The sequence below is a fragment of the Diceros bicornis genome, chromosome 5 (genome assembly GCF_020826845.1).
Source record: "Diceros bicornis minor isolate mBicDic1 chromosome 5, mDicBic1.mat.cur, whole genome shotgun sequence".
Classification (NCBI taxonomy): Eukaryota; Metazoa; Chordata; class Mammalia; order Perissodactyla; family Rhinocerotidae; genus Diceros; species Diceros bicornis.
In genome coordinates, this window is record NC_080744.1 from 12135716 (window position 1) to 12157725 (window position 22010).

The following is a 22010-nucleotide window of genomic DNA, read 5'->3' on the forward strand; positions in this document are numbered from 1 at the left end:
TACTAGGTATTTATCCAAAGAACTTGAAATCAACAATTCAAAGAGACTTATGAACCCTTATGTTCATTACAGCATTATTCACAATAGTCAAGAAGTGCAAGCAACCCAAGTGCTCATCAACTGATGAATGGATAAAGAAGATGTGGTATATATATACAATGGAATACTACCCAGCCATAAAAAAGACAAAATTGTCCCATTTGCAACAATATGGCTGGACCTTTAGGGTATTTTGTTAAGTGAAATAAGCCAGACAGAGAAAGACAAACACCGCATGATTTCACTCATATGTGGAAGATGATCGCATGGAAAAAGATAACAGATTCGTGGTTACCAGAAGGGAAGAGGGAAGGGGGGTGGGTAAAGGGGTAAAAGGGCACATATACATGGTGACGGATGACAGTGGGCTATTGGTGGTGAGCAAGATGCAGTCTATATAGAAACTGATAAATAATAATGTACACCCGAAATTTCACAATGTTATAAACCATTATGACCGCAATAAAATAAAGAATAAAAAGATCCTGGATTCGGCCATAATCAGAGTTTCTGATGTCCAAGACGAGAAAGATTATAATAAGCAATACTTGGCATTATCTATTGAAGTTGAATATATGCATACCCTATGACCCAGTGATTCCACTCCCAGGAGAAATGCATGCACACGTGCACCAAGAAACATGTACACCAATATTCATAGCAGTTTCGTTCATAATAATTGAAAAGTGGTAACAACCCAAATGTCCATCAAATAGGATGCATAAATTAATTGTGGTATATTCATAAAATGCAATATTATATATGAAGGAAATGAACAAACTTCATCTGTGGAGAACAACATAGACAAATCTCTCACAAATGCAATGTTGAGCTAGGAAACCAGACATGAAGGAGTACATGCTGTACCATTCCATTCACATAAAGTTGAAAACCAAAGCCAGCAAAAACTATAGTGCTTATGGATGCATGCTCAGCTGACATATTACAAATAAACAGAAGAGAGTGATAACCGTTAAGAGTCAAGACAGTAGTCATGTTGGGCGGGGTAAGGTGATGGTGAGTGGGTGAACAGCACAGGATGGGTCTTGGGGTACTAGCACTGTTCTATTTCTTAACCTTGGTGATGGCTGCTTGAGTTTTTCCTTTGTGATAAGCCACTGATTTCTCTTTTGTTCATTTTCCTGTGTTATATTTCACCATTGTGTAAAAGAGCAAAAAGAAAAACCAATTGGAGGAAGTAGTGTAGATGACAGTGCTTTGCTCAGTGCCTGGCACTTTGCAGGCTCTCAAACGTTTAGTTTATATCCCTCTACTCTCCACCAACCTCTCTCTCTCTCCAAATAGTCAAGCAACTAATAAATGAGATCAGGGAAGTGGCAGATAAAACCTTCCAGAAGTCCTCCATGAGACTCTAGATGCTGGAAGGGGGCAGCATGCGTCCCAGAAGTTCAAGATGAAAGGATGCTCTGTGCTGCACAGTCCCCTGGCGCTAGGCCTCAGAGCAGGTGGATGCACTCAGGCCCCCTCAGCCTCCCTGAGAAAGCTCCCGCTCTAAAGGCACACAAACAGATAAGGACACCCAGCTTTGCTACTCAGGCAAGTTGCTTTCCTCTCCGGGTTACTGCAACTTCATCTGTAAAATGGAGATAATATCCTTACCTCGAAGGTTTGTTGCTTTACTCCCTAACATAATGAGTTCAAAAATGGTTACTGAATGCCCACAAGATGAGGAGCATTCTACAGAGGAAGACTTGCCATCTCTGAAGTTTCATTGCACCCACATCACATCCCACTGCCCAGTGGGTGCTCCATGAGGGCAGCTTCACTCTAAGCATGGGAGTAACCCCTTCAGACAATAAGTGAATTACTTTTCTGTGCTAATTAAAATAATAAGCAAATAACCAAAGTGCTTAGGGAAGTGACTAATTATTCTTGGTAGCATCCTGGATGCTGCACAAAGATGACATATAGACCATGTTCCTAAACTGGAAAAATTTAAAAATTAATGTAACCTTGAAATATGTCTATCATGTGATCAGGAAACAATTTAAATGATAAATAAATATTGTTCCTTAATACTTTTTATAATCAAAAATAGTGACTAAGTATTCAGATCTCTATATCATAGGATAATATAATCCATGAGCTATATACTATTAGCTTCATTTTATAGAAAAAGTACTCATTGTCAAAGAGATTAAGGATTTACCTTATGTCTCCTAGGTAGTAATTAAAGCTGTGTTAGGAACTGTATTCAAGGAAGCGGGGGGAGGGAGGGAAGGGAAGGAAGGAAGGGAAGGACGAGAGGGAAGAAGAAAGAAAGGAAGGAAGAGAGAAAGGAAAAAAGAGGGAGGGAAGGAAGGAAGGGAAGGACGAGAGGGAAGAAGAAAGAAAGGAAGGAAGAGAGAAAGGAAAAAAGAGGGAGGGAAGGAAGGAAGGGAGGGGCGGGAGGGAAGAAGAAAGGAAGGAAGAGAGAAAGGGAAAAAGAGGGAGGGAAGGAAGGAAGGAAAGAAGGAAAAGAAAGGAAGGAGGGAGGGAAGGTAAGGAAAGAGGAGAAAAAGGAAGCAGAAGGAAGAGGAGGAGGGATAGTAGTTAGTGATCTAAAGTCATTTCAGATTCATTGTTAATATTGTAATGCCCTTCTCTTTTTTTTTGCTGAGGAAGACTGGCCCTGGGCTAACATCCGTGCCCATCTTCCTCCACTTTATATGGGACGCCGCCACAGCATGGCTTGCGAAGCCGTGCATCAGTGTGAGCCTGGGATCCGTACCGGCAAACCCCGGGCCGCCACAGCGGAGCGTGCGCACTTAACTGCTTGTGCCACTGGGCTGGCCCCTGGTACTATCTTAAAGAAAGAGGAATTAGACTCCAAAGAGCAGCGTAAAATTACTCACGCAATCATTGAAACATTATGATTTCATCTAGTTTTTGTCACTCTCAAACCACCACCTGCCAGTCCTCTTGTCATCTGGTTTTGGAACCCCCTGTTGGTTCGCTGCACAGCAAGTAAGGGAAGACCCAACGTAACATTCAGCTTCCAGTCCTCCAGAGTATCCTCACAAATTCCAAACAAAATTCTCCAAAGAGAATTCAAGGCTCCTCACAATTAGGGCCTGCCCAAAGGTCTAACTATTTGGAAAATAAGTGATATCTTCACTTCACGTTGTGCAAAATAAATTCCAGCTGGATGAAAGGTTTTGTTATACAAGAGGAGCAGGTGTAGATAAGACCTGTAAGCATTAAACCACAAAAAGCAGAAATTATAAATAAAAATATTGATGGATATTTTTAAAAACATCTATGTACTTAAAAGTAAACAAAATTATAAAGCAAATAGAAACCTGGTGAGAAACTCACAATATTTACGGCAGACAGGGGATCAATACTCTTCAGGTGAAAAAGACAAGCACTCAAAATTTTAAATTGGCTAAAGAAGGTGTGAACAAGCAGTTCCCAAAAGAAGAAATATTTATGGCCAATAGAAATCTAAAAATACCCAACTTCAATAGTCATCTCAGAAATGCAAATTAAAACAATAGTATGCAATTGTTGCTGATCAAATTACAAGGTTGGTAATGGAGTACGCACATGGCAGTGAGGGAACAGGATCACTCGTAGATTTCTGTTGCCATTTTGCTAGATGACATGTAGCAAAATGTCTCAAAAGCCTTAAACACTTACATGTGTTTTGACTTAGAAATCTACTTTTATTAACTTTTCCTAATTATAGAGGTATGAGTTGTTGCCAGAACACAGGTGTGCAGAGAACAGTGCTCTAGACTGTTCTAGAGAGGAGAGAGTTCTAGAGAGGAGGAAACCGCAGATGCTCAGGCCTTGGGGAATGCACATAAACATCTCCCTTGGTCACTGGACCTACTTCAGTGTCTGATTATATTAACACAATTCACCACTAGCAAAAGTCTCAGTCCTTGGTTTACAGCAAAGGTCAGTTTACCAAAGGTCAAAAAACACTTGCACACTATCAATATTTGGTTTTAACATCAATTACCTTAACAATGATATCAAATGCAAATTAGCAAATTAAAGTGGCAAATATACTCAGAGTTTGCTCGCCCACTGTACCCAAAGGCAGCCTTGCCTGCAGAAAGCAGCCACCACAGAAACCCTGGAACCTTCACAGCTGCACTCCAAGATGGTGACAGGAAGGAGTAGAGCCTTTCCACGAGTTACAGAATGAAGATACCTCTGGAAAGAATTGAAGACATCGTGTTTCACTTCCATGAGTCTTCATTCCTCTCTTCATCAGTCAGGTCCCCATGGGAAACAGATGGCATGCTCAAAAGGGTCTAACTAAGCGGGGCGTGCGGGGTGCAGAGAGAATTAAAAGAACTATTTACATAGGTATGGGTGAGGTTAAAGAGAACTGACATTCAAGGTCTAGCAACAGCTGGAAGGTGTTGCCACCTTTGATCTGAAGGGGAAAGGGGGAAAAAGGAGATGTCAGCAGATCCAGGTGAGAGCTGAGCTGAAGCTGGGAAGAGGGGCTGCCTGACAGGAGCTATAGGCACAGAGAGGCGGTAAAGGACAAAGCCCCAGGGCTGGGAGAAAGCAGGAAGAATAAATCCTCCTATTGCTCTATCCTCCCGCCCTCCATTCCTGCACCATTGCCCCCACATTGGCCAAATCCAACTGGAAGCCCAAAGGCAAGGAAAGTTGGGCAATGTGGCCCACAGCGATTGGCCTCTGGGGCAGAGAACAGGGCAGAGGAGGGGGCTCAGAAAAATAACAGAATAACCAGCAAAATCCACCACCAAAGTTCCTTGTACTGCTTAATCCACAGGAACAAATGTACTGTGCAGTCTCCCCTGCCTTAGAGTCCTCCCTTGGCATTGCTTATCCCCACCCTGCTCACCCTACTTTCCCCGTGGTGACCTAACTAACATACACCAGGCTTCCCTCCTGACCCTGAGGGAACTCTGACGTGATTCTAACATCTGAGCTTGTGGAGTTCAGGAATGGACCCCTGGGAAGCCAGTCATCACCCTTCTCTGGGGTGTCTCAGAAGTCTGGCGCCTGGCCTGCTCTCAGGGTTTTTAAGGTAAGATAAAAATAGCAAGCACTGAGCAGAAAGAAAACTGTGAGTAAAACTATCCATTTGAAAAGAAAAGATACAAATAACACTAATAAGCCTGGTCCGAAGCAGGTGTACCTGGCTGAGAATGAGGGATTTATTTTTCTTGGATGTGGTGGCTGGTATTTAGCATTCCAGTTACACTGCACACTTCCAAAGGGCTTTGCTTAGGTGTTCTCCAAGTACGGTAATGCACTCGAGATTTTGCTGAGTTTGAGGTCGGAACCATTCCTTTTCTAAAGGTAAGCATGTAAGACCGTTGGATATGCTTTGTAGCCTAAACATTGAGCTTAAAGAACCAATGCCCGGTTTATGCTTAGAAAAACTAACAGCTCTCCCTAAGTAAGCTGTAAAAACAGAAGCTGCGTTTAGCCAGAGATCCCTCACTGCCTGAAACCTCTGTGTCCCAGCCCACTTCTCACGAATGCACCTCCCCCAATGCCAATCCAAGGAAAATTAATGTTTTGAAGATGTTTTTCTATTCTTCAGTGAGGAAAACATTTTATTTTATCCACCTAGTTCTGATTACTAAGTGAGGCAGAATTCAAAAACTTATTAGAGCCTTGTACACAGGACCTTCTTAGCCCATCAAAGCCCTACCTGAAATTTGTGGGTTGCTGTTCTTGTGAGGCCCAGGGATTCACCCCGAAACTCCAGCTCTTCCAAGCCTCCTCAGTAGGAGAGGTTAACCAACTCATGAATCTTCACCGCAGCAGATGGATCTCTATCTGGCCAGACCCTTTTGTGATTTGGTCTTTTCATATACTGTATTGCTTGTCTTAATTAAGTCTTGGCACCCCATTAAGCTTCCTTGCACATGCAAGGTAATGTTTGGGGTCTTTAATATTTGAAGGATGCACCATAAGCCTGGCGTGCTTGCTTCATTTCAGATGGACTTGGACTCCAGGGAAGAAACACTATTTTAGGGAATTTATATCAAATAATTCTAAAAGACAGCAACTAAAGCTTCCTTGCAGTAACATCGTCTTGGGTTTTGAGGATTTTAGAAACTATCTTAAGGAATGCTTCTCCAAATGAGTCCTAAGTGGTTTCTTCTAACTCTGTCTGTGAAAGGGGAAGTGGAGAAGGGGATCCGAGGGAGAAAGGAGAATGTGTCTGGGAGAATCAGCAGTCCTGCTTTCTCATCTCAGTGCTCCCCAAGTTAGGGTGCTGAGGGCAGAACCACCTCCTGGAAGCCCAGACTTGCTCCCCTCACCTCTACTACAGGGCGGCTTCCTGGATCCAGGCCCCAGGTCTTGCCTGAGGTCGCCGTAGCCAGGGCGATGATGCAAGTTCACCTAGTGCGCCTGGGCCCGGTGGACCATCTCGGGGGCCCTGGGGAGACGCACACGGACCTCCCTCCTCTCACGGAAGGGAAGGGGAAGGACAGTTTGTCTTGCCGCTCTAGGCGGGCAATGCTGCCTAGGGGGCAGGAGGCGCAGGACCTCTCATCTCTTCGCCCCTTGGGCCTCCTCCCAGAAGGTCCTTAACTTGTGCCTGACGCAGTTTCCGGGCCCTCTTCAGGTGACGCTTTTCTTCTGCCGTCCCCGACTCCCCAGAGAGCAGCCCCGCGGGTCGAGAGATTGAGACGGGATTCTAGGCAGGGGCGCCATGGACTCTGAGAGGCGAGCGCAGCTAGCCCAGGCGCTCAGTCCCCACACGGGAACTCCCTCCTCCTCGCAGATTGTAGCCAAGAGGGACCGCGACGTCCAGGGTGCGGGGCCGGCGACCACCTGCAACAGACCTGTCAAGGGGAGGGGCGAGGGCGCCTAGATTGCTGGTCCGCATTACCTGCCACTACGTGTTCCAGCATCCAGCGCCACCCGGTCTCCCAGAGTTCTGCGAAGGCGCTTTGTTTTTGTTACCATTCAGTGCACCTACTCTGCACTCAACTGGTGTGAGGGAGGTACTAACGTGCCCATTTTAGTTGAGAAAACGGAGACTCAGAGAGAGCAAGTTTCCGGCCGAGTACAGATTGGAATCCAGATCTGATTCCAAATCCTGTGCTCTCAAACATAAACCCTAATGTCCTTGTCAGATGCGTGAACAAGCCAGGTTGGAGCTTGTGTAAGGAAAGAGACTAAGTCTCAGAGCCCCTCAGCCTCAGGGGCTCCAGCTCTGCCCAAGAGAGTGTGAAGAGCGCTGTGCCGCCTCTCAGCTATGGAGGCTTTGCCTGGGATCGGACATTGGAAGACACGCTCTGCTCTCTCTCCTGCGGCTTGCTGTCTTGGGAGATGCTGGGAAGTGGAAAAGGGAAAGTCTTTTGCCCAAAATTTACCAGGAAACCTAGATCACAAAACGAGAGCTAAAGGGTGGAGACTTCGTGGTACCTGTTCTCCCATCTTCCGCCTCTGATGGAGAGATGCTTCGCTGCCGCGGGGAACAGAGCCATCGCCTCACCCCCATCACCATAACTGTTCCCTTCCCAAGTTCACATAGGTCCTGGTTCCCTTGGGTGGGGTCATCAGGTCTGGCTGTCCCCCAGCCACTCCAGTCTTCGTTCCTACAACTGACGCCTGCCGGAACCTGGGCGTCCAGTCCAAATTCCTCATTTGGAAAAGGAAGAAACTGAGGCCCGAAGGATCTGTCGGGGTTCCCCAGCAAGTTCCAGGTCGGTGGGACCGCTGCCAAGCTCCTGACCACAGCCCCCACCCCCCACCCCCCACACCCTGTCCTGCTCTCCTCTCATCCTTTCTAGTCCTGCTTCCTCTCTCTCGCATTTCTTGGGACTACAGCCCGGCCCCGGGTTATTCCCATTCCAGCACCTGCAGGAGTTGTAGAAGCTTCTGCCCCAGTGTAAACTGACCTTCAACCCGAGCACTGTGCTTCATTTATTGAAACCACTTCTCTTGGCGGGATGTGAGGGGAGGGTCATGAGGAGGTCAGAGGAGACCAGCGATTCACAATGGAAGGCATTTTGGCGGGAGGAGGCCAGTGGGGTGAGGAGAGTGGGATCCACCCCGCCGACTGCATCATCGAAAGCGTTTGAAAGAAAACAAACCTCCCCCAGATCTGCTAGCACCCTAAGTCTCCAAGGCGGATCAGGCTCGACCTGAGTTCTGAGCCGCTTGCCCGGGCCTCGGTGATGGGGTTTCAGAAGGTGGAGAGCCGCCAGGAGAAGTAAGCGTGGTCTGAAAGCAGGGAGTTTGCGGCGCAGATACCCGGCGGCAACCGAGCCCTGGCCGAGTCCCACATCGCCCGGTGCGGGTGAGGGGTAGGGGGATGGGACATTAGGGACACCAGATGCGGCTGGGGTATTGCGCTGCCAGCGGCTTCCCGAGTGACAGCAGCCCAGAAGAGAAGGAGGCAGACGTGCTTCCTCTCTCAAGGACTCCCACGCATGCTTTCATGCAAATAAAACTTCAGGAGGAGAATGTGACACGAGGGGTCTCCAGTTAATACCTTGTAACAACACGGCAGGCTCTGAGAGGTTTGGTGGGCCTTTAAGAAAGTCATTACATCACACGGAGAAGGCATGTGGAACGAAATGCTTTGGATCCTAAAGACAATTAAAGAAGGGAGGCAATTAAAGAAAAGGCTTGTTAATTCCGAGCTCGCTGCCACTGCCATGGCGCGCTGAGAGCCGGGCACCCGGGAGGATCCTGCCTGTGACGTTCGTTGCGCAAACCCGGCCCAGCAGGCGCCCCGGGGCCCGCGTGCCCCCTGCGCCCCCCGGCGCCAGGGCGGGCACGCAGAGCGCCTCGCGCTGGAAACCCGGGCGCACAGCCCCAGACTAACAGAGAGCTCTGCTGCCAGGCTGTTCCTTCTCCGTGCGTGGGCTCGGCTTCATTTGCTTGCCAATTTAAACACACTATTTAAACATGGACGTTTCCTTTACAGCTCCTAGTGAAACATTTTGCTTGATGGAAAGTTGATGGGGTTCTTTAACTGTTAATCAATAATTGCTATTGAAAGGCGCGGCTGCTGCCTTTTCACAGCAGAGAAAAGTGCAGTATTTTCTGCACTGGGTATTTTCTGCCTTGGGTCACACCTTGACGGCCCTAGATGGGCAAGAGCGGCCCTCATTCTGCCCAAGTCCAGGTACTGGTAAGGCGTGGGCATTTCCGATTTGATCATGTAACCCTGAAGATTTGTGTTAAAATCAAGCATCGATGCCAGGGGAAAAGTCATGCCCCGGGTCTGGAAGCCCAGTAATCCCAGGGCTCTGAGACCCTGGCCATTCTTCCAGAAGCATCTGTCCATCAGTCCATTCATTCCACAAGCCCATCAGGCTGAGATCCCTCCTCTCACTCGGAGACTTTGGAGTTGGCAGACACGGTTTCTGGATTCCAGCATCCTCTCCCCTGTAACGCCAGCCTGGCCAGTCTCTGAATTGGGGCAGTTAATTCATTGAGTCAACAAATCCTTATTGAAAGTCTACCCTGCTCTAGGCTCTGCTCTGGCAACGGGGACCACTGTGGTCCCCACCCTCAAAGAGCTTCTAGTCCAGTAGGGGAGACAAAAAAAATGAAAAAGACATAAATGGAATTTGCTGTCAGGGAGTGAGAAGTGCCTGGCAGAAATCTAGAGCGAGGTGTGGACCCAGGGAAGGCAGGGCTCAGCTGGTTGGGGAGGTCTGCAAAGTCCTCACCACAGACCCAGGGAGGCTGTGCCGGGCTTGCCACCACAGGTAGTGCCCAACGTTGGCAGCTGCCTTTTCTTACTTTGATCCATTTATAAGGGGCAGCCAGGCCGGCAGCATTCAGAATGTGGCCAGAGTACCTGCAAATCTTGCTGGTATCCACGTGAAAGAGAACGCTGCCAAGGAGGCCTCTTCCTGGGGTGTCTATTTGGAAGCATCCAGCCTGCAATGTGAGTTAAGTCCTGGTTTTGCTCTGTGGCCCACAGGACAAGGAAAATCAAACAACTTCAAACCAATACACTATTTTTACAGCAAAACTTTCCTCTGATATTAGCTCTGGAACAGCTGCTGGAAGTCCCAGAGCAGCCACTCAATAGTGTCCTCTAATCAAATTTTAATTTTAAATAACGAATGTAACCTCCCTCCAGGCATGCCGATAAGTTAGTCTTTTTGTTAGTCCAAAGGACAATTTTAAAATTAGGGAAAATTAGGGGAAAAAATCAGGAGGTCAATACAGTGAAAAAAGCCTGGCTAGAATGCATTTTTACCTTTTTTTTCCCATGTGTAGGATATGATTTATATGATTGTTACAAAAGCATCTGTTAAATAGAACTACGTAAATTTGAGGGTAATCACATTTGAATAGCCAAAAGTAAACTACCAGGGCCTTCTGCGGGGCCGTGGGAAAGCTTCTGGGTGTTTGTGTGGGGTGCGGGGGCGGGGACGGGGGCGGCTGGGTGGGTGGTATTGGAAGGGGGTGGTTCAGGGACTGAGAAGCTAAGTACTCAACGACGTTCAGGAAGGATTTAGGTTTAAGCTGGCAGCCTCGAGGCAAGAGATGATGTTCGTTGAGTTTTCTGAGGCCCTCCGTTTCCATCACTGCTCCCCATTAGCGCGAGCTTCCGCCCTGGGGAGGAGTCGAGGTTCTGACTTACCCCCGCCCAGGCTTCGAGCCTCCCAGCTCTTGTACACCCGGAGCAGCAGGTGGGGGAAACGCCGGGATCTCAAAGCGCCCTGCCCAGTGTGTGGCACACAGTAGGGCCTCAGCCGCTCTAGTCCCTTTCTGTTCTCCGGCCTAAAGCTTGTGACGTTTCTCACTAATTTTCCAACTCTGTGTCTGAAGCGTGCATTTCCAGTCCCTCCCCTAGGACCCCAACCATAGGGGGTTCAAGTAGCCAGAGGAAGGTGTGGGCACCACTGAGCAGAGACGGCGCTGCAGGCGCGCAGGAGTGAGGAGAGACTAGCTGGGACTGGGCGCTTCCCCAAGCTGCCGCTGACCAATGTGAATAAAGCAGTCGGTAACTCGGGGAATCCAGCTGCCTGGAGAGGCGCCACGACCGCGAGGACCCAGGCCTGGGGGGCGGGAGGACGGGGGACACCATGTCCGCCGCCCCGGCCTCGAGGGAGTGAGGTTCCCGTTCTCTGTGGGGACCGAGGGGACAATTTTTCCTTCGTTCCAAGGCTAGTGATTGCCCTGGAGGGCCAGTCGCCCTTCCCAACGTTTCTCTTTTGAATACATTAAAATGCGAGTTGATTTTGGCAAGGCGATGCTCTCGCTCACGGCCAGAGGGACGGTTTTGTCGCCTGCGGGCGAGGCCGGGTGGAGAGCAGCTCCGGCTCCGACATCCGGCTGCGGGAGAGCCAGGCCCGCGCCCGGGGCCGCTCAGAAACCCGGCGGCGGCTCAGCAGGGGAAGGGACAAACCCAGTGGTGAAGAATTGGTATTAAAATTTTACATTAACGTTTTGTCAGTAAAGTGAAAGCCCTGGTTGTGTGTCTGTGCTGGTCCAGGCTCGGGGTGCGGCCGGGAACCTTAGACCTCTCCGCACGGCACTGCCCACGAGGCAGGTTGGGTGGTCCCAGGGCCCTACCTAGTGCGGGTCGGACGCCTCGTGAGTTGGCAATTAATTTCTTGACTAATGATTTAACGATAGAAGGAAGGGCAGAGGAAGGAAGGTCTGTTTCAGTGCTTCTCCTCTCCCGGCCCCCTGCCTCAGACTGGGGCGGCGGGGGCCCCCCGAAGGCCGGGCAGCCGCCTCCCGCAGTTGGGAACCGGGTGGGGGACGGGGTGGGGGCTGTCCTCTCGGGCGCCGGCCCTTCCCCAGCTCGGGCACACACCTCGGCTGGCGAAGGCCAGGCACGCGCAAGTGCAAACAGTTGCTTCCAGCGTCCCAGGCCTTCCTCGGTGCTAAACTGATCCGGGTCCGCTTCGAACCGCGATCAAGACACCAGGTCTTAGCTTCGTCGCTTCTGATTCTCCCCGCAGGCGGAGGATTTAAGCTTCTTCTCTGTGCGGCGGGTGGGGGCCTGCGAAGGAGCTCGGACCACCCTGCCCGGAGCGTGGCTGTGCCCACGGCGGCCGAGACGTGGCCACAGCGCCGTCGGGGGTAGGGTCAGCGGGGACAGGGACAGACTAGGGAGAGCCAGAGAAAGAGAAGTCCTCGGGAGGCTCCAGGGTCATCGCAGAGCCCCGGCGCCCCGGCCCTGCTCTCCGCCCACCCCGCGGTCCCGCTGAACGGGAAGGACCCCGGCGCCGCCACAGGCAGCCTGCTGGGCCCGAGGCGCGAGCCCCTGGCCTTTCCTTCCGTCTCTCGCCGTCGTCACCCTCTGCTCCTCCTTGCCCCGGCGAAGAGCTGCGGGAGGGGATCGCAGCCGGGTAATGGTGGGAGGGAAGCGGAGGTGGCCGAGTGTGCCGGGTGGGCCGTGCGCCGCCCGCTCCCACGGCCGGACTGCACGGGGAACAGACGTCGAGGGCGTAGAAGCTTCCGGGAAGGGCGGAGCCGCTTCCAACGCCCTCTGCCACTGGAGTACCCGCGCACCCCACCGTCTTGAGCGCCCCGGCTTCCTCCGCCCGAGGAGCCTGCCTTCCCCGCCACCTGGGCCACCCCAGGCTCGCGCAGACCCGTCCTCGCCCGGACGAGTTGGCTCGGGACGCCCCAAGAGCCGCCACGAGGCTGCCCTCGTAGCTCCGCTGCCTCAAGTCCACCCAGCCTCCCCGAGGCTGAAGATAGGGCTAGCTCCCCGGGAAGCGCAACACAGTCTTCCCAAAGCGTAAAGACAGGGCCAATTTGGGAGAAGAGGTTGGAAACCGGCAGGCTGCAGCAGCCAGCAACCCGGAGGTAGCAGCTTTGTTTTATTTATTTGTTGTTTATTTTCCAAACCAAAGATCCGGCATGGACCTGATGATTCGCTTTTAAACCTCGGGGAAATGACTGGCTGGCATCTGGGTACACTAGAACTTCACTCTGAAATTTGTTAGGTGTTCTGGAATACCGCCACTGAGATGGAGAGAGGCTGGGAGCTAACCAAGTTGCCACCTTTCCTTCTTCTTGGCCTCTGGGAGTCAGCTCCATGAACCAAAATCTCTGGCTGAGGGAGGCGTGCGGGGTTCCAGTCTCGCCTGGCGGTGCTCGCTGGGGGCGCCTGCGGGAGGATTCAACATTCCCTCCCCACGACAGGAGGCGCTGTGACCGCGAGAATTCCTGGAGCCGCGGACCGGGGAACCCCCAAGCTGGATCTAAAGCTGACGAGTCCACTCTTCACTACCCTTCTTAGGCGGCTTTGAAGAAGCCCTGGATAAACTTCGCTTTGGCCATTCCGCTATGAACAGTGGGCTTTTTTTCCCCCCTTAGGTTGACTTTTTTTTTCTTTTTTTAAGATGAGGCCTAGTAGGTTTGGGAAGTGGGTTAAAAGAGGAAGAATATTTGATTTTTTAATTGACCCCCTTTAAGCAGTTTTTTCCCCTTAAAGCACTGGCTTTTTTGCACCAGAGAAGCTATTTCTAAGTTGTCACTACCCGTAGAAAAGACCCTAGTCATGCTCGACGTTGTTGAAGAGCCAAGAGGGCGTTGGAGGAGCATGGCGGGAAGGAACAAGGAAGCTCATTAGCACTGAAAGTCCCCCCGGATCAGGCTGAGGAAGCTAAGCATCCGGGTACTTTACAAATGGAACTAAGGTCCCGCTGCTGATGGGAACTTTTGCACAAAACAATTAGTTTCTGACTATCGCCCCGAGACATATGTGCAGACCCACACATTTGCAGATACATTTACACAAACTGATGGACTGACTCGCAGCCACAGGGGCAGGCTGCAGTCGGGGAGGGCGCCTGCTCTACTGAGTTCCAGGTGGATTTAATTTCACTCTCATTCCTTTCCTTACAATGTGACATTCCTCTCCTTTTTGTTAAAAAAAAAAAAAGGAATTGTAATCCAATGCTTTTATCTTTTTTATTTCCTTAACTGCACATCTTCACCCTCTCATGCTCCCCTGCTGATTTAAGAGATGTGTTTGGTTCAAGGATTTAACGTGATTCTGTTGCCAGATTTCAAGGAAGAAAGATTTAAAAGAACAAAGCACAGGGGGGAAAAAGGTATCTGTTTGGAAGACAAGTTAAAACATATTTCTTAAAATGAGATTAATAACATTTTTAAAACTTTGCCAAACAAGAATATTTTGCGATTCTTAGTCATTTTAGAAAGATTTTATTTTATTGCTACTTAAAGAAACCTAGTGGTTCTACAGAGGCTACAGCACACACATGGTCACACACACTCAAAAATACACATGGTCACATTCACTCAGAAACTCACACACACTCAGAAACACACACGCACCATCGCGCAACCTATCACCTACTCAGTGTCTATCACCCAGTCACTTCAGTTGGTCCTTCCCAGGACTTATGGGCAATTCACTACCCACGGCCTCCTGGGAGCCAAGAGGCTTGGCTTGAGGAAGAACTTCCCACCCATGTCCAGGACCGATTAGGAGCGCCTGGGGTCCTAGCCCGGCCCCCGCAGGTCAGACATGGGACCACGCACCGCCGGAGACCACCAATGGCTTCGCCCTGGCACCTCCCTAGCCGAGCAAATGCATTCCCGCGCCCGCTCCCGGGCTCTCCCAGCTAACGCGCGTATTTAGGGAGATGTCCCCTCCCCCTGACCTTTCCCTATCAGAAACCAGACGGTCGCCTCTAGCTCAGTCCCCGAGGCTGCGGAAGGGGGGCGGGAGGAGGAGCTGGGCAGAGGGAGGACGGCCCGCCTCTGGTCCGCCTGCCCTATCACACAGACATCTGTTCAGTTTCTTCCTCTTCGTGATCGCTACAGATGACAAGGGAGTAGAGCGGACCGAGGCGGAAAAAAAAAAAAAAAAAAAAAGTTATGTCATAAAGATATAAAACGGTGCTGTGACTCACCTGCTCTTAGCCGCAGGTACGGGTTTCGTGTGTGGCAGCGTCTCCTCTCTGCTAGCCAGGAGCCCGGATTGGCCTAACGTCAGTAGTTCGGCTGACTCAGATGGCCGAGTTTCTAGTGACGGGACAAAAGTGGGGCTTTTTCCTTTTTCAAGCCTGAAGTTGGGTAGGGGGACGGGGCGGGGGTATCTGTATACTCCGGTCTCCCGGGGTTGAACTTTAGGTCAGGAATCAGGAGGGTGGGGGCTGGAAGCGGGCAGAAGAGCAGCAGGGGCGCGGGCCGAGGCCGCAGCCCAGGTCTCCGGAGGGCGGTGGGTCCCCCTGGGGTGGGATCCTGGGATCATTTAGCCCGCACTGCCCCCGAGCCGGGCTCCAACGCCACCGCCCCCTGCCCTTCTCCGGCTGCGCGGTTCTCATTCAGAACCCACGCCAGGCCGCCCAGCCCCGCCTATTTTTCTTTTTTCCTCTTCCAAAGGGGGTTACACCCCCCACCCCATTTCCCTCTTCCCCCAGCCTCTGGGCTTAAACCAATTACGCTGCCTTGCAAACAAAGTGAAGGCCGGGTTTGGGGGAGGGGGCGCGGCGGGAGGGGGCGCGGGGGGCGCGCGCGGCGGCGGCGCGGCGGGGCGGGAGGCGCGGCGGCCGGGCTGGCGGGCGGCCGCCTCGCAGGTGCACCTCGGGCTTTGTAGGTGCGAGCGTCTTTGTGCGGCGGACAAATGGGGAGAGGACGAGGAGGTGGGCACTCGAGCGACGTAAGATCCACATCAGCTCAACTGCACTCGTCTCGCAGAGGCCGCCCGCTCACTTCCCGCGGAGGCGCTCCCGGGCGCCGCGCTCCGCGGCCGCCGCCCGCCCCCGCCCGCCGCGCCCCCGCCGCCGCGCGCGCCGCGCCCCGCAGCGCCGGGCTTCCTCCTCGCTAGGGTGGCCTTGGGGCGGCGCGGGCGCTCGGGAGACTCCGGCCGCTCGGCTCCCCTCCCCCGCCCCGCGCCGCGGGCCGCCCGTCGCTTCGCACAGGGCTGGATGGTTGCATCGGGCAGGCTGGCTCCAGGATGTTAGGGACTGTGAAGATGGAAGGGCATGAGAGCAGCGACTGGAACAGCTACTACGCGGACACGCAGGAGGTAAGAGGCGGGCAGCGGGCGGGACGCTCCCGGAGCCCGTGCCGGGGGAGGCCAGGCGAGGCGGCGCCAGGCAGGGCGGGAGGTGGCGGGCTGGGGGCGCCCCTCTCCGTGCCACCGCTGCCCGCCCACCCGGGATGGCCCCGGCCCGGCCTCGGCCGGGCCTCGGAGCGGGATCTGCCGCCCCGCGGGGGAGACTGGCTCCCGGCGCTCGGAGCCGGCGAGAGGGTTTTAGGAAGCTCTGGGTTTCAAGGCACCGGATCTGGGAAGCACTTGCCTCTTCCCCGCGGAGAGCGGGAGCCGGAGCCGGGCCGGGGTAGCGCGGGGTGGCGGGCGGGTGCCGGCACCAGTTGGAGGCAACTCTGAGAAAGCGCGAGTTCTCCGGCAGAGCGGCCCCTTCCTCCCGCGGCTGAATTTGCAGAAGTCTTCTGATGAAAGCGCGCTGCAGCTACATTGAGCGTCTTAATAATGAAACGATTCCGAAATTTTATAAAACTTCTTCAAAAGCCCTGTTTAGGGAGAAGTGTGTTCATTCTTCTCTGGAACCGCTGGGTGGCGCTGGTGCGAGCTGACTTTTCCTCCAGCACTCCGGGCGGAGAACCTGTTTCTCTTCATTGTCCCCTTGGTGGCACATTCATGTGGTTTATTTTACAATGTGCACAAAGGGATTCCGAGGAAAACCAGGTACAGGCAGGACCACCACCTACTATAAGTATTTCTCTGGAAACAGCTGGCGATTACCCCCAAACGTTTACCACTATGGAAAACGCTTTTTGAAACTGGCTTGGATAATCTTGGAGACAGGAAAACAAAAAATGAAAACCAAAAGTAAAAATACTTTAAGACATGGACACAAAAATTTAGAATCAGGAGATATTTTTATGGTAATGAATGTATTTAGATTTGTGTATATGTGTTCACAAACTTACCTCGAGTTTATTTGCATACCATAGCAGAGTGTGTTCCTAGTTAAATGTTTTTTCATCTTGTATGTTTTCAAATGAAGTCATATTTGATGATGAAAATAAATTTAAGGGTATTATTATTTTCATTAATTATCAGAGAAGTAGTTTTTATATTTCTTGACTCTGTATTTTTAACACATCTAGTGCATTCCCAAATTGCTGTTGATAAGGGTTTTCTCCTACTGTTGATTTAAAAAGGAGCTCAGAACTCTTCCTCACGTTTAATTCAGATACAGTCAATTAAATCTCCTTTCGAAAGAGCTTCCTTACAGGTTAAAGCTGAAAAATAGGAAGTAGAATAGCATTAAGAGAAAATAAGTAGACTTTGATTTTGGAATCTTAAAGTACTTGAAACTATTCATATAGTTTCAAAATCCAGGCTTTGAAATGATCAGCGGCAACTTATCAGTATTGGGAAAAAACAGATGATGATTTCACCAAATTGTGTCGCCAACATTTTCAAACATTAGGGGGCTAGAAATAGGCAATGAAATTAGTCCAAGTTTTTGAATGGCTTCAAGACGTTACATGTCAAGTCATGTTACAGTTAAACGTACGTAGTGCATTGATATTATTATGCACTCTTCCCTGCCCCTTCTCCTGTTGTAGATCTATTTTTAATTTTTTTCCAAAACATTTAACTTCTGAGTTTCTTTCTCTTTTAATATTACAGTTGCTACAAGTAGACGGAAAACACTACTTGTACATATAATAAACAACAAAAAAATCACCATTGGGAGAAAACTGCTAAGGCAGTAGAGGCAGTTGTTGGGAAATGGATGGTCGTATAGCATGCGTGATTTGCTCTGTCGGGGCGAGCTGAACAGCCACCCCGCACAGCCGAGGCCGCTTGGCGGTCAGCAGGGCCTGGCAGGCTTAGGCGAGATGGGCTCAGAGCTGGTGCCCTGTTGCCTGCCCCTGGGGGCTGCGCCACGGAACCCACCTCACCCTTAAGGTAGAGTGAATAAGCGGTGAGTCAGAGATTAATTCTATTTTCGGAGTTTTAACTCCTTTTAACCAAAAGGGCGCTTTGCCGAGGCTGGTCTGAGGTGGAGACTCGGATACTGCCTGGCGTGGATGGAGGAGGCGGTGGAGGGTCCTAGAAGCTGGCCCGTGAGCCTGGCGTGTAAGGCGATTACACATCTTCCTGGGGGCGTATTTTCTGCAGCGCTCGTCTTTCATGCCTGCCGCGCTAGGATTTTTCCCCTGCCAGGCAAGACATTTGCTCGTTCCGGGGAGGGCGCCTGACGGTTTGCCCCGGGTGGGGGTGCCGTGTTTGCAGAAACGCTCTCCGCTGGTCTCCGGGCTCGCCCGGGCCGGTGGGCCGCCCGCGCCCCTGCTAACCGCGCCCCTCGGGGCCTCTCCCCTCGCTGTCCCCGCTGCAGGCCTACTCCTCGGTGCCGGGCAGCAACATGAACTCGGGCCTGGGCTCCATGAACTCCATGAACACCTACATGACCATGAACACCATGACCACGAGCGGCAACATGACGCCAGCCTCGTTCAACATGTCCTACGCAAACCCGGGCCTGGGCGCCGGCCTGAGCCCGGGCGCCGTGGCCGGCATGCCGGGCGGCTCGGCGGGCGCCATGAACAGCATGACGGCGGCGGGCGTGGCGGCCATGGGGACGGCGCTGAGCCCGGGCGGCATGGGCGCCATGGGCGCGCAGCCGGCCGCCTCCATGAACGGCCTGGGCCCCTACGCGGCCGCCATGAACCCCTGCATGAGCCCCATGGCGTACGCGCCGTCCAACCTGGGCCGCAGCCGCGCTGCCGGCGGCGGCGACGCCAAGACCTTCAAGCGCAGCTACCCGCACGCCAAGCCGCCCTACTCGTACATCTCGCTCATCACCATGGCCATCCAGCAGGCGCCCAGCAAGATGCTGACGCTGAGCGAGATCTACCAGTGGATCATGGACCTCTTCCCCTACTACCGGCAGAACCAGCAGCGCTGGCAGAACTCCATCCGCCACTCGCTCTCCTTCAACGACTGCTTCGTCAAAGTGGCGCGCTCCCCGGACAAGCCGGGCAAGGGCTCCTACTGGACGCTGCACCCGGACTCCGGCAACATGTTCGAGAACGGCTGTTACTTGCGCCGCCAGAAGCGCTTCAAATGCGAGAAGCAGCCAGGGGCCGGGGGCGGCGGCGGCGGCGGCGCCAAGGGCGGCCCCGAGAGCCGCAAGGACCCCTCGAGCGCCGCCAACCCCAGCGCCGACTCGCCCCTCCACCGGGGCGTGCATGGTAAGGCCGGCCAGCTAGAGGGCGCGCCGGCCCCCGGGCCCGCCGCCAGCCCCCAGACTCTGGACCACAGCGGGGCGACGGCGACAGGGGGCGCCTCGGAGTTGAAGACTCCAGCATCCTCGGCTGCACCCCCGATCAGCTCCGGGCCCGGGGCGCTGGTATCTGTGCCCCCCTCCCACCCGGCGCATGGCCTGGCACCCCACGAGTCCCAGCTGCACCTGAAAGGGGACCCCCACTACTCCTTCAACCACCCCTTCTCCATCAACAACCTCATGTCCTCCTCGGAGCAGCAGCACAAGCTGGACTTGAAAGCCTACGAGCAGGCACTACAGTACTCGCCCTACGGCGCCGCCTTGCCCGCCAGCCTGCCGCTCGGCAGCGCCTCGGTGGCCGCCAGGAGCCCCATCGAGCCCTCCGCCCTGGAGCCGGCCTACTACCAAGGTGTGTATTCCAGACCCGTCCTAAATACTTCCTAGCTCCCGGGACTGGGGATTTCTCTGGCGTGGCCATGCTGGTAGCAGGAGAGGAAAAAAAAATCAACAGCAAACAAAACCACACATACCAAGCCGACAACAGCATAATAAAATCCCAACTATTTTTATTTCATTTTTTGTGCACAATCTTTCCCCCAGTGCGAAGGACTGTTACTTTGTTATTGTTATTCATAACACCTTGTGTATATTATTACAAAGAAAACCAACCCCAAACCAGCAAAATGTTTTCCTGCAAAGTTGAATGATCCACAAGTGTATATATAAAATCCTCCTACTTCCTTGCCCCTTGTCCCTTTCTTCCCTCTTTCCCCTCCAGACGCATTCTAGTCTGTGCAGGGTTTATTTAAAAAAAGAAAGATGGTCAAGCTTGTAAAATATGTTTGTGCTTTTTTCCCGCCCTACCTGACCCCTCCACGAGTTTACAGGTCTATGGCAATACTCTAAACCATAAGAACTGAAAGGCTGAAGAAACAAGTAGACACCAGGGGCTGTTAATAGTACTGAGGGACAATACTGCTGTGATGCAGCAAAACATAAACGGATTACAAACATCAGATCCATTTGTTTTTCAGCTTACATTTCCAATACATTCAGATAGCAGATGTCTTAAAATGAAATACATATATGTTATGTATGGACTTATGCACATGCTCAGATATGTAGACAACCTCCATATATTTATATAACATATAGAGGTAACAGGTAGGTGACATACATTTACATTTTCAAGAGTTGCCTGACCAAGAAGTTACAAAGACATGCCCCCGCCCCTGTCCTCTCCACCCACATACAGCCCTGGGAATCAATTCCTCAAAATTGCCCTCCTCAATGACTCTGCTCCTTGCTTTGCAGAGTGCCATGGTCATGTTATTCTGAGGTCACATAACATGTATAAAATTAGCTTCTATGTATCTATACCGTTTAAAGAATATTTTTTCCAGATAAAAGGGAATATTACAATGTTGGAGGAGAGATAAATTATAGGGAGCCATATTTCAAAATTTTGTCCAAAATTCCAAAATCCAATTGATTGTGGCCATTTTAATTATTGCCATCGTGTGCTTGTTTCATTCAGTGTTAATGCACTTTTCACAGTTGGACATGGTGTTAGTATAGCCAGACGGGTTTCATTTTTCTTCTTCTTTGCTTTCTCAATGTTAATTTATTGCATGGTTTATTCTTTTTTTTTCTTTACAGCTAAAATTGCTTTAAATGATGGTTAAAATTACAAATTAAAGTGTTAATTTTTATCAATGTGATTGTAATTAAAATATTTTGATTTAAATAACAAAAAATGATAAATTTTAAGCCGTGGAATATGTTCTTGATCAATTGCAGTTAAGGACTTTAAATAAATCAAACGTTAACAAAAAAGATTTCTGTTATTTTCCTTAATTAAATCCAAAATAGATATTCTGAACATGATATTTTTCAAAGTCCAGCACAGAATATAAATGACAAAAAGGAAAATAATCTAAAACGAAATTGTTTTGTTTATGTTTATTATATGAACGTGTAGCTAGTAAAAAGCAGTTAAAGAAATTCAATAAAAGTGGGTAGATAAATTGATTTAATATCCCCAAAATTGAGATTTTTGAAGATGCTTTATTCCCAGTAATACTTACTTCGATTTTTGACATGGGCTTAAACCTCCTGTGTTTTCTTTCAATCTTTCCACAGTGAAATCAAATATTAATTTAACTACCTTTCCCCCTTCCCCAATGTATCATTTTCCCTTTTCTGAGAAGTATTTGAGTCAAAATAAAATATCAGATGTGGCTAATAAAATTAAGCTGTCTACAACAGAGAATCCTGAACCCTCTTTCCATTAAAAGAGAAACAAAACTTAACCATCCTGGCAGCTTTGGAGGGGCTGGGGAGGTGAGTTAATTCACTCCTGCAGGGGAAGTTTTGTGCCACCACGACATTGCAGGGTAGCTGCTATTTTGTATTTTGTGAAGATATTTTTTAAAATATTGTTTCTAAAAATATTTTTTCCCCGAGAACTTAAAGCTGATGATTTGTTTGGCTTCTAAGAAGCTTTTAAATGCAACTTCACACCCCCACAGTTGCTTGAGATCACAAAATCATTAATCTCCTTTGATAGTAGGCTCACTTTCCAGTCCACCTGTTTCTTTGTAAGTCTTGTTCGGATTGACATCAACAATAACAACACCAGCCCAAGCAAAGGCTGGCCTGACTGAGCCCTTGTGTATGAACGCCGTCCTCGCCAGGGTTTGAACTTGGACAGCCTTTACTTCGATCGCCCCACTCCACACGGCGGACAAGATAAAAAGAGCTGTGTGAGTCCCTTAATTATCGCGT

At 50.9% G+C, this 22010-nt stretch overlaps 1 protein-coding gene across 1 annotated transcript; it reads left to right on the forward strand.

Moving 5' to 3' along the window:
* The first annotated feature begins 15875 nt into the window (after nt 1-15875).
* Nucleotides 15876-20994, forward strand: FOXA1 (forkhead box A1). Its single transcript, XM_058540690.1, has 2 exons — nt 15876-15988; nt 18336-20994. Exons 1-2 carry the CDS (start codon nt 15917-15919, stop codon nt 19665-19667), a joined length of 1404 nt encoding a protein of 467 aa, XP_058396673.1. The 5' UTR covers nt 15876-15916; the 3' UTR covers nt 19668-20994.
* The last annotated feature ends 1016 nt before the right edge of the window (nt 20995-22010 follow it).

What these genes read in the sequence shown, in the direction of transcription:
- FOXA1 (XM_058540690.1), top strand. Translation starts at nt 15,917, where the DNA reads ATGTTAGGGACTGTGAAGATGGAAGGGCATGAGAGCAGCGACTGGAAC. An exon ending in ACTACGCGGACACGCAGGAG is followed by an intron (nt 15,989 to 18,335) that starts GTAAGAGGCGGG and finishes TCCCCGCTGCAG; the next exon opens with GCCTACTCCTCGGTGCCGGG.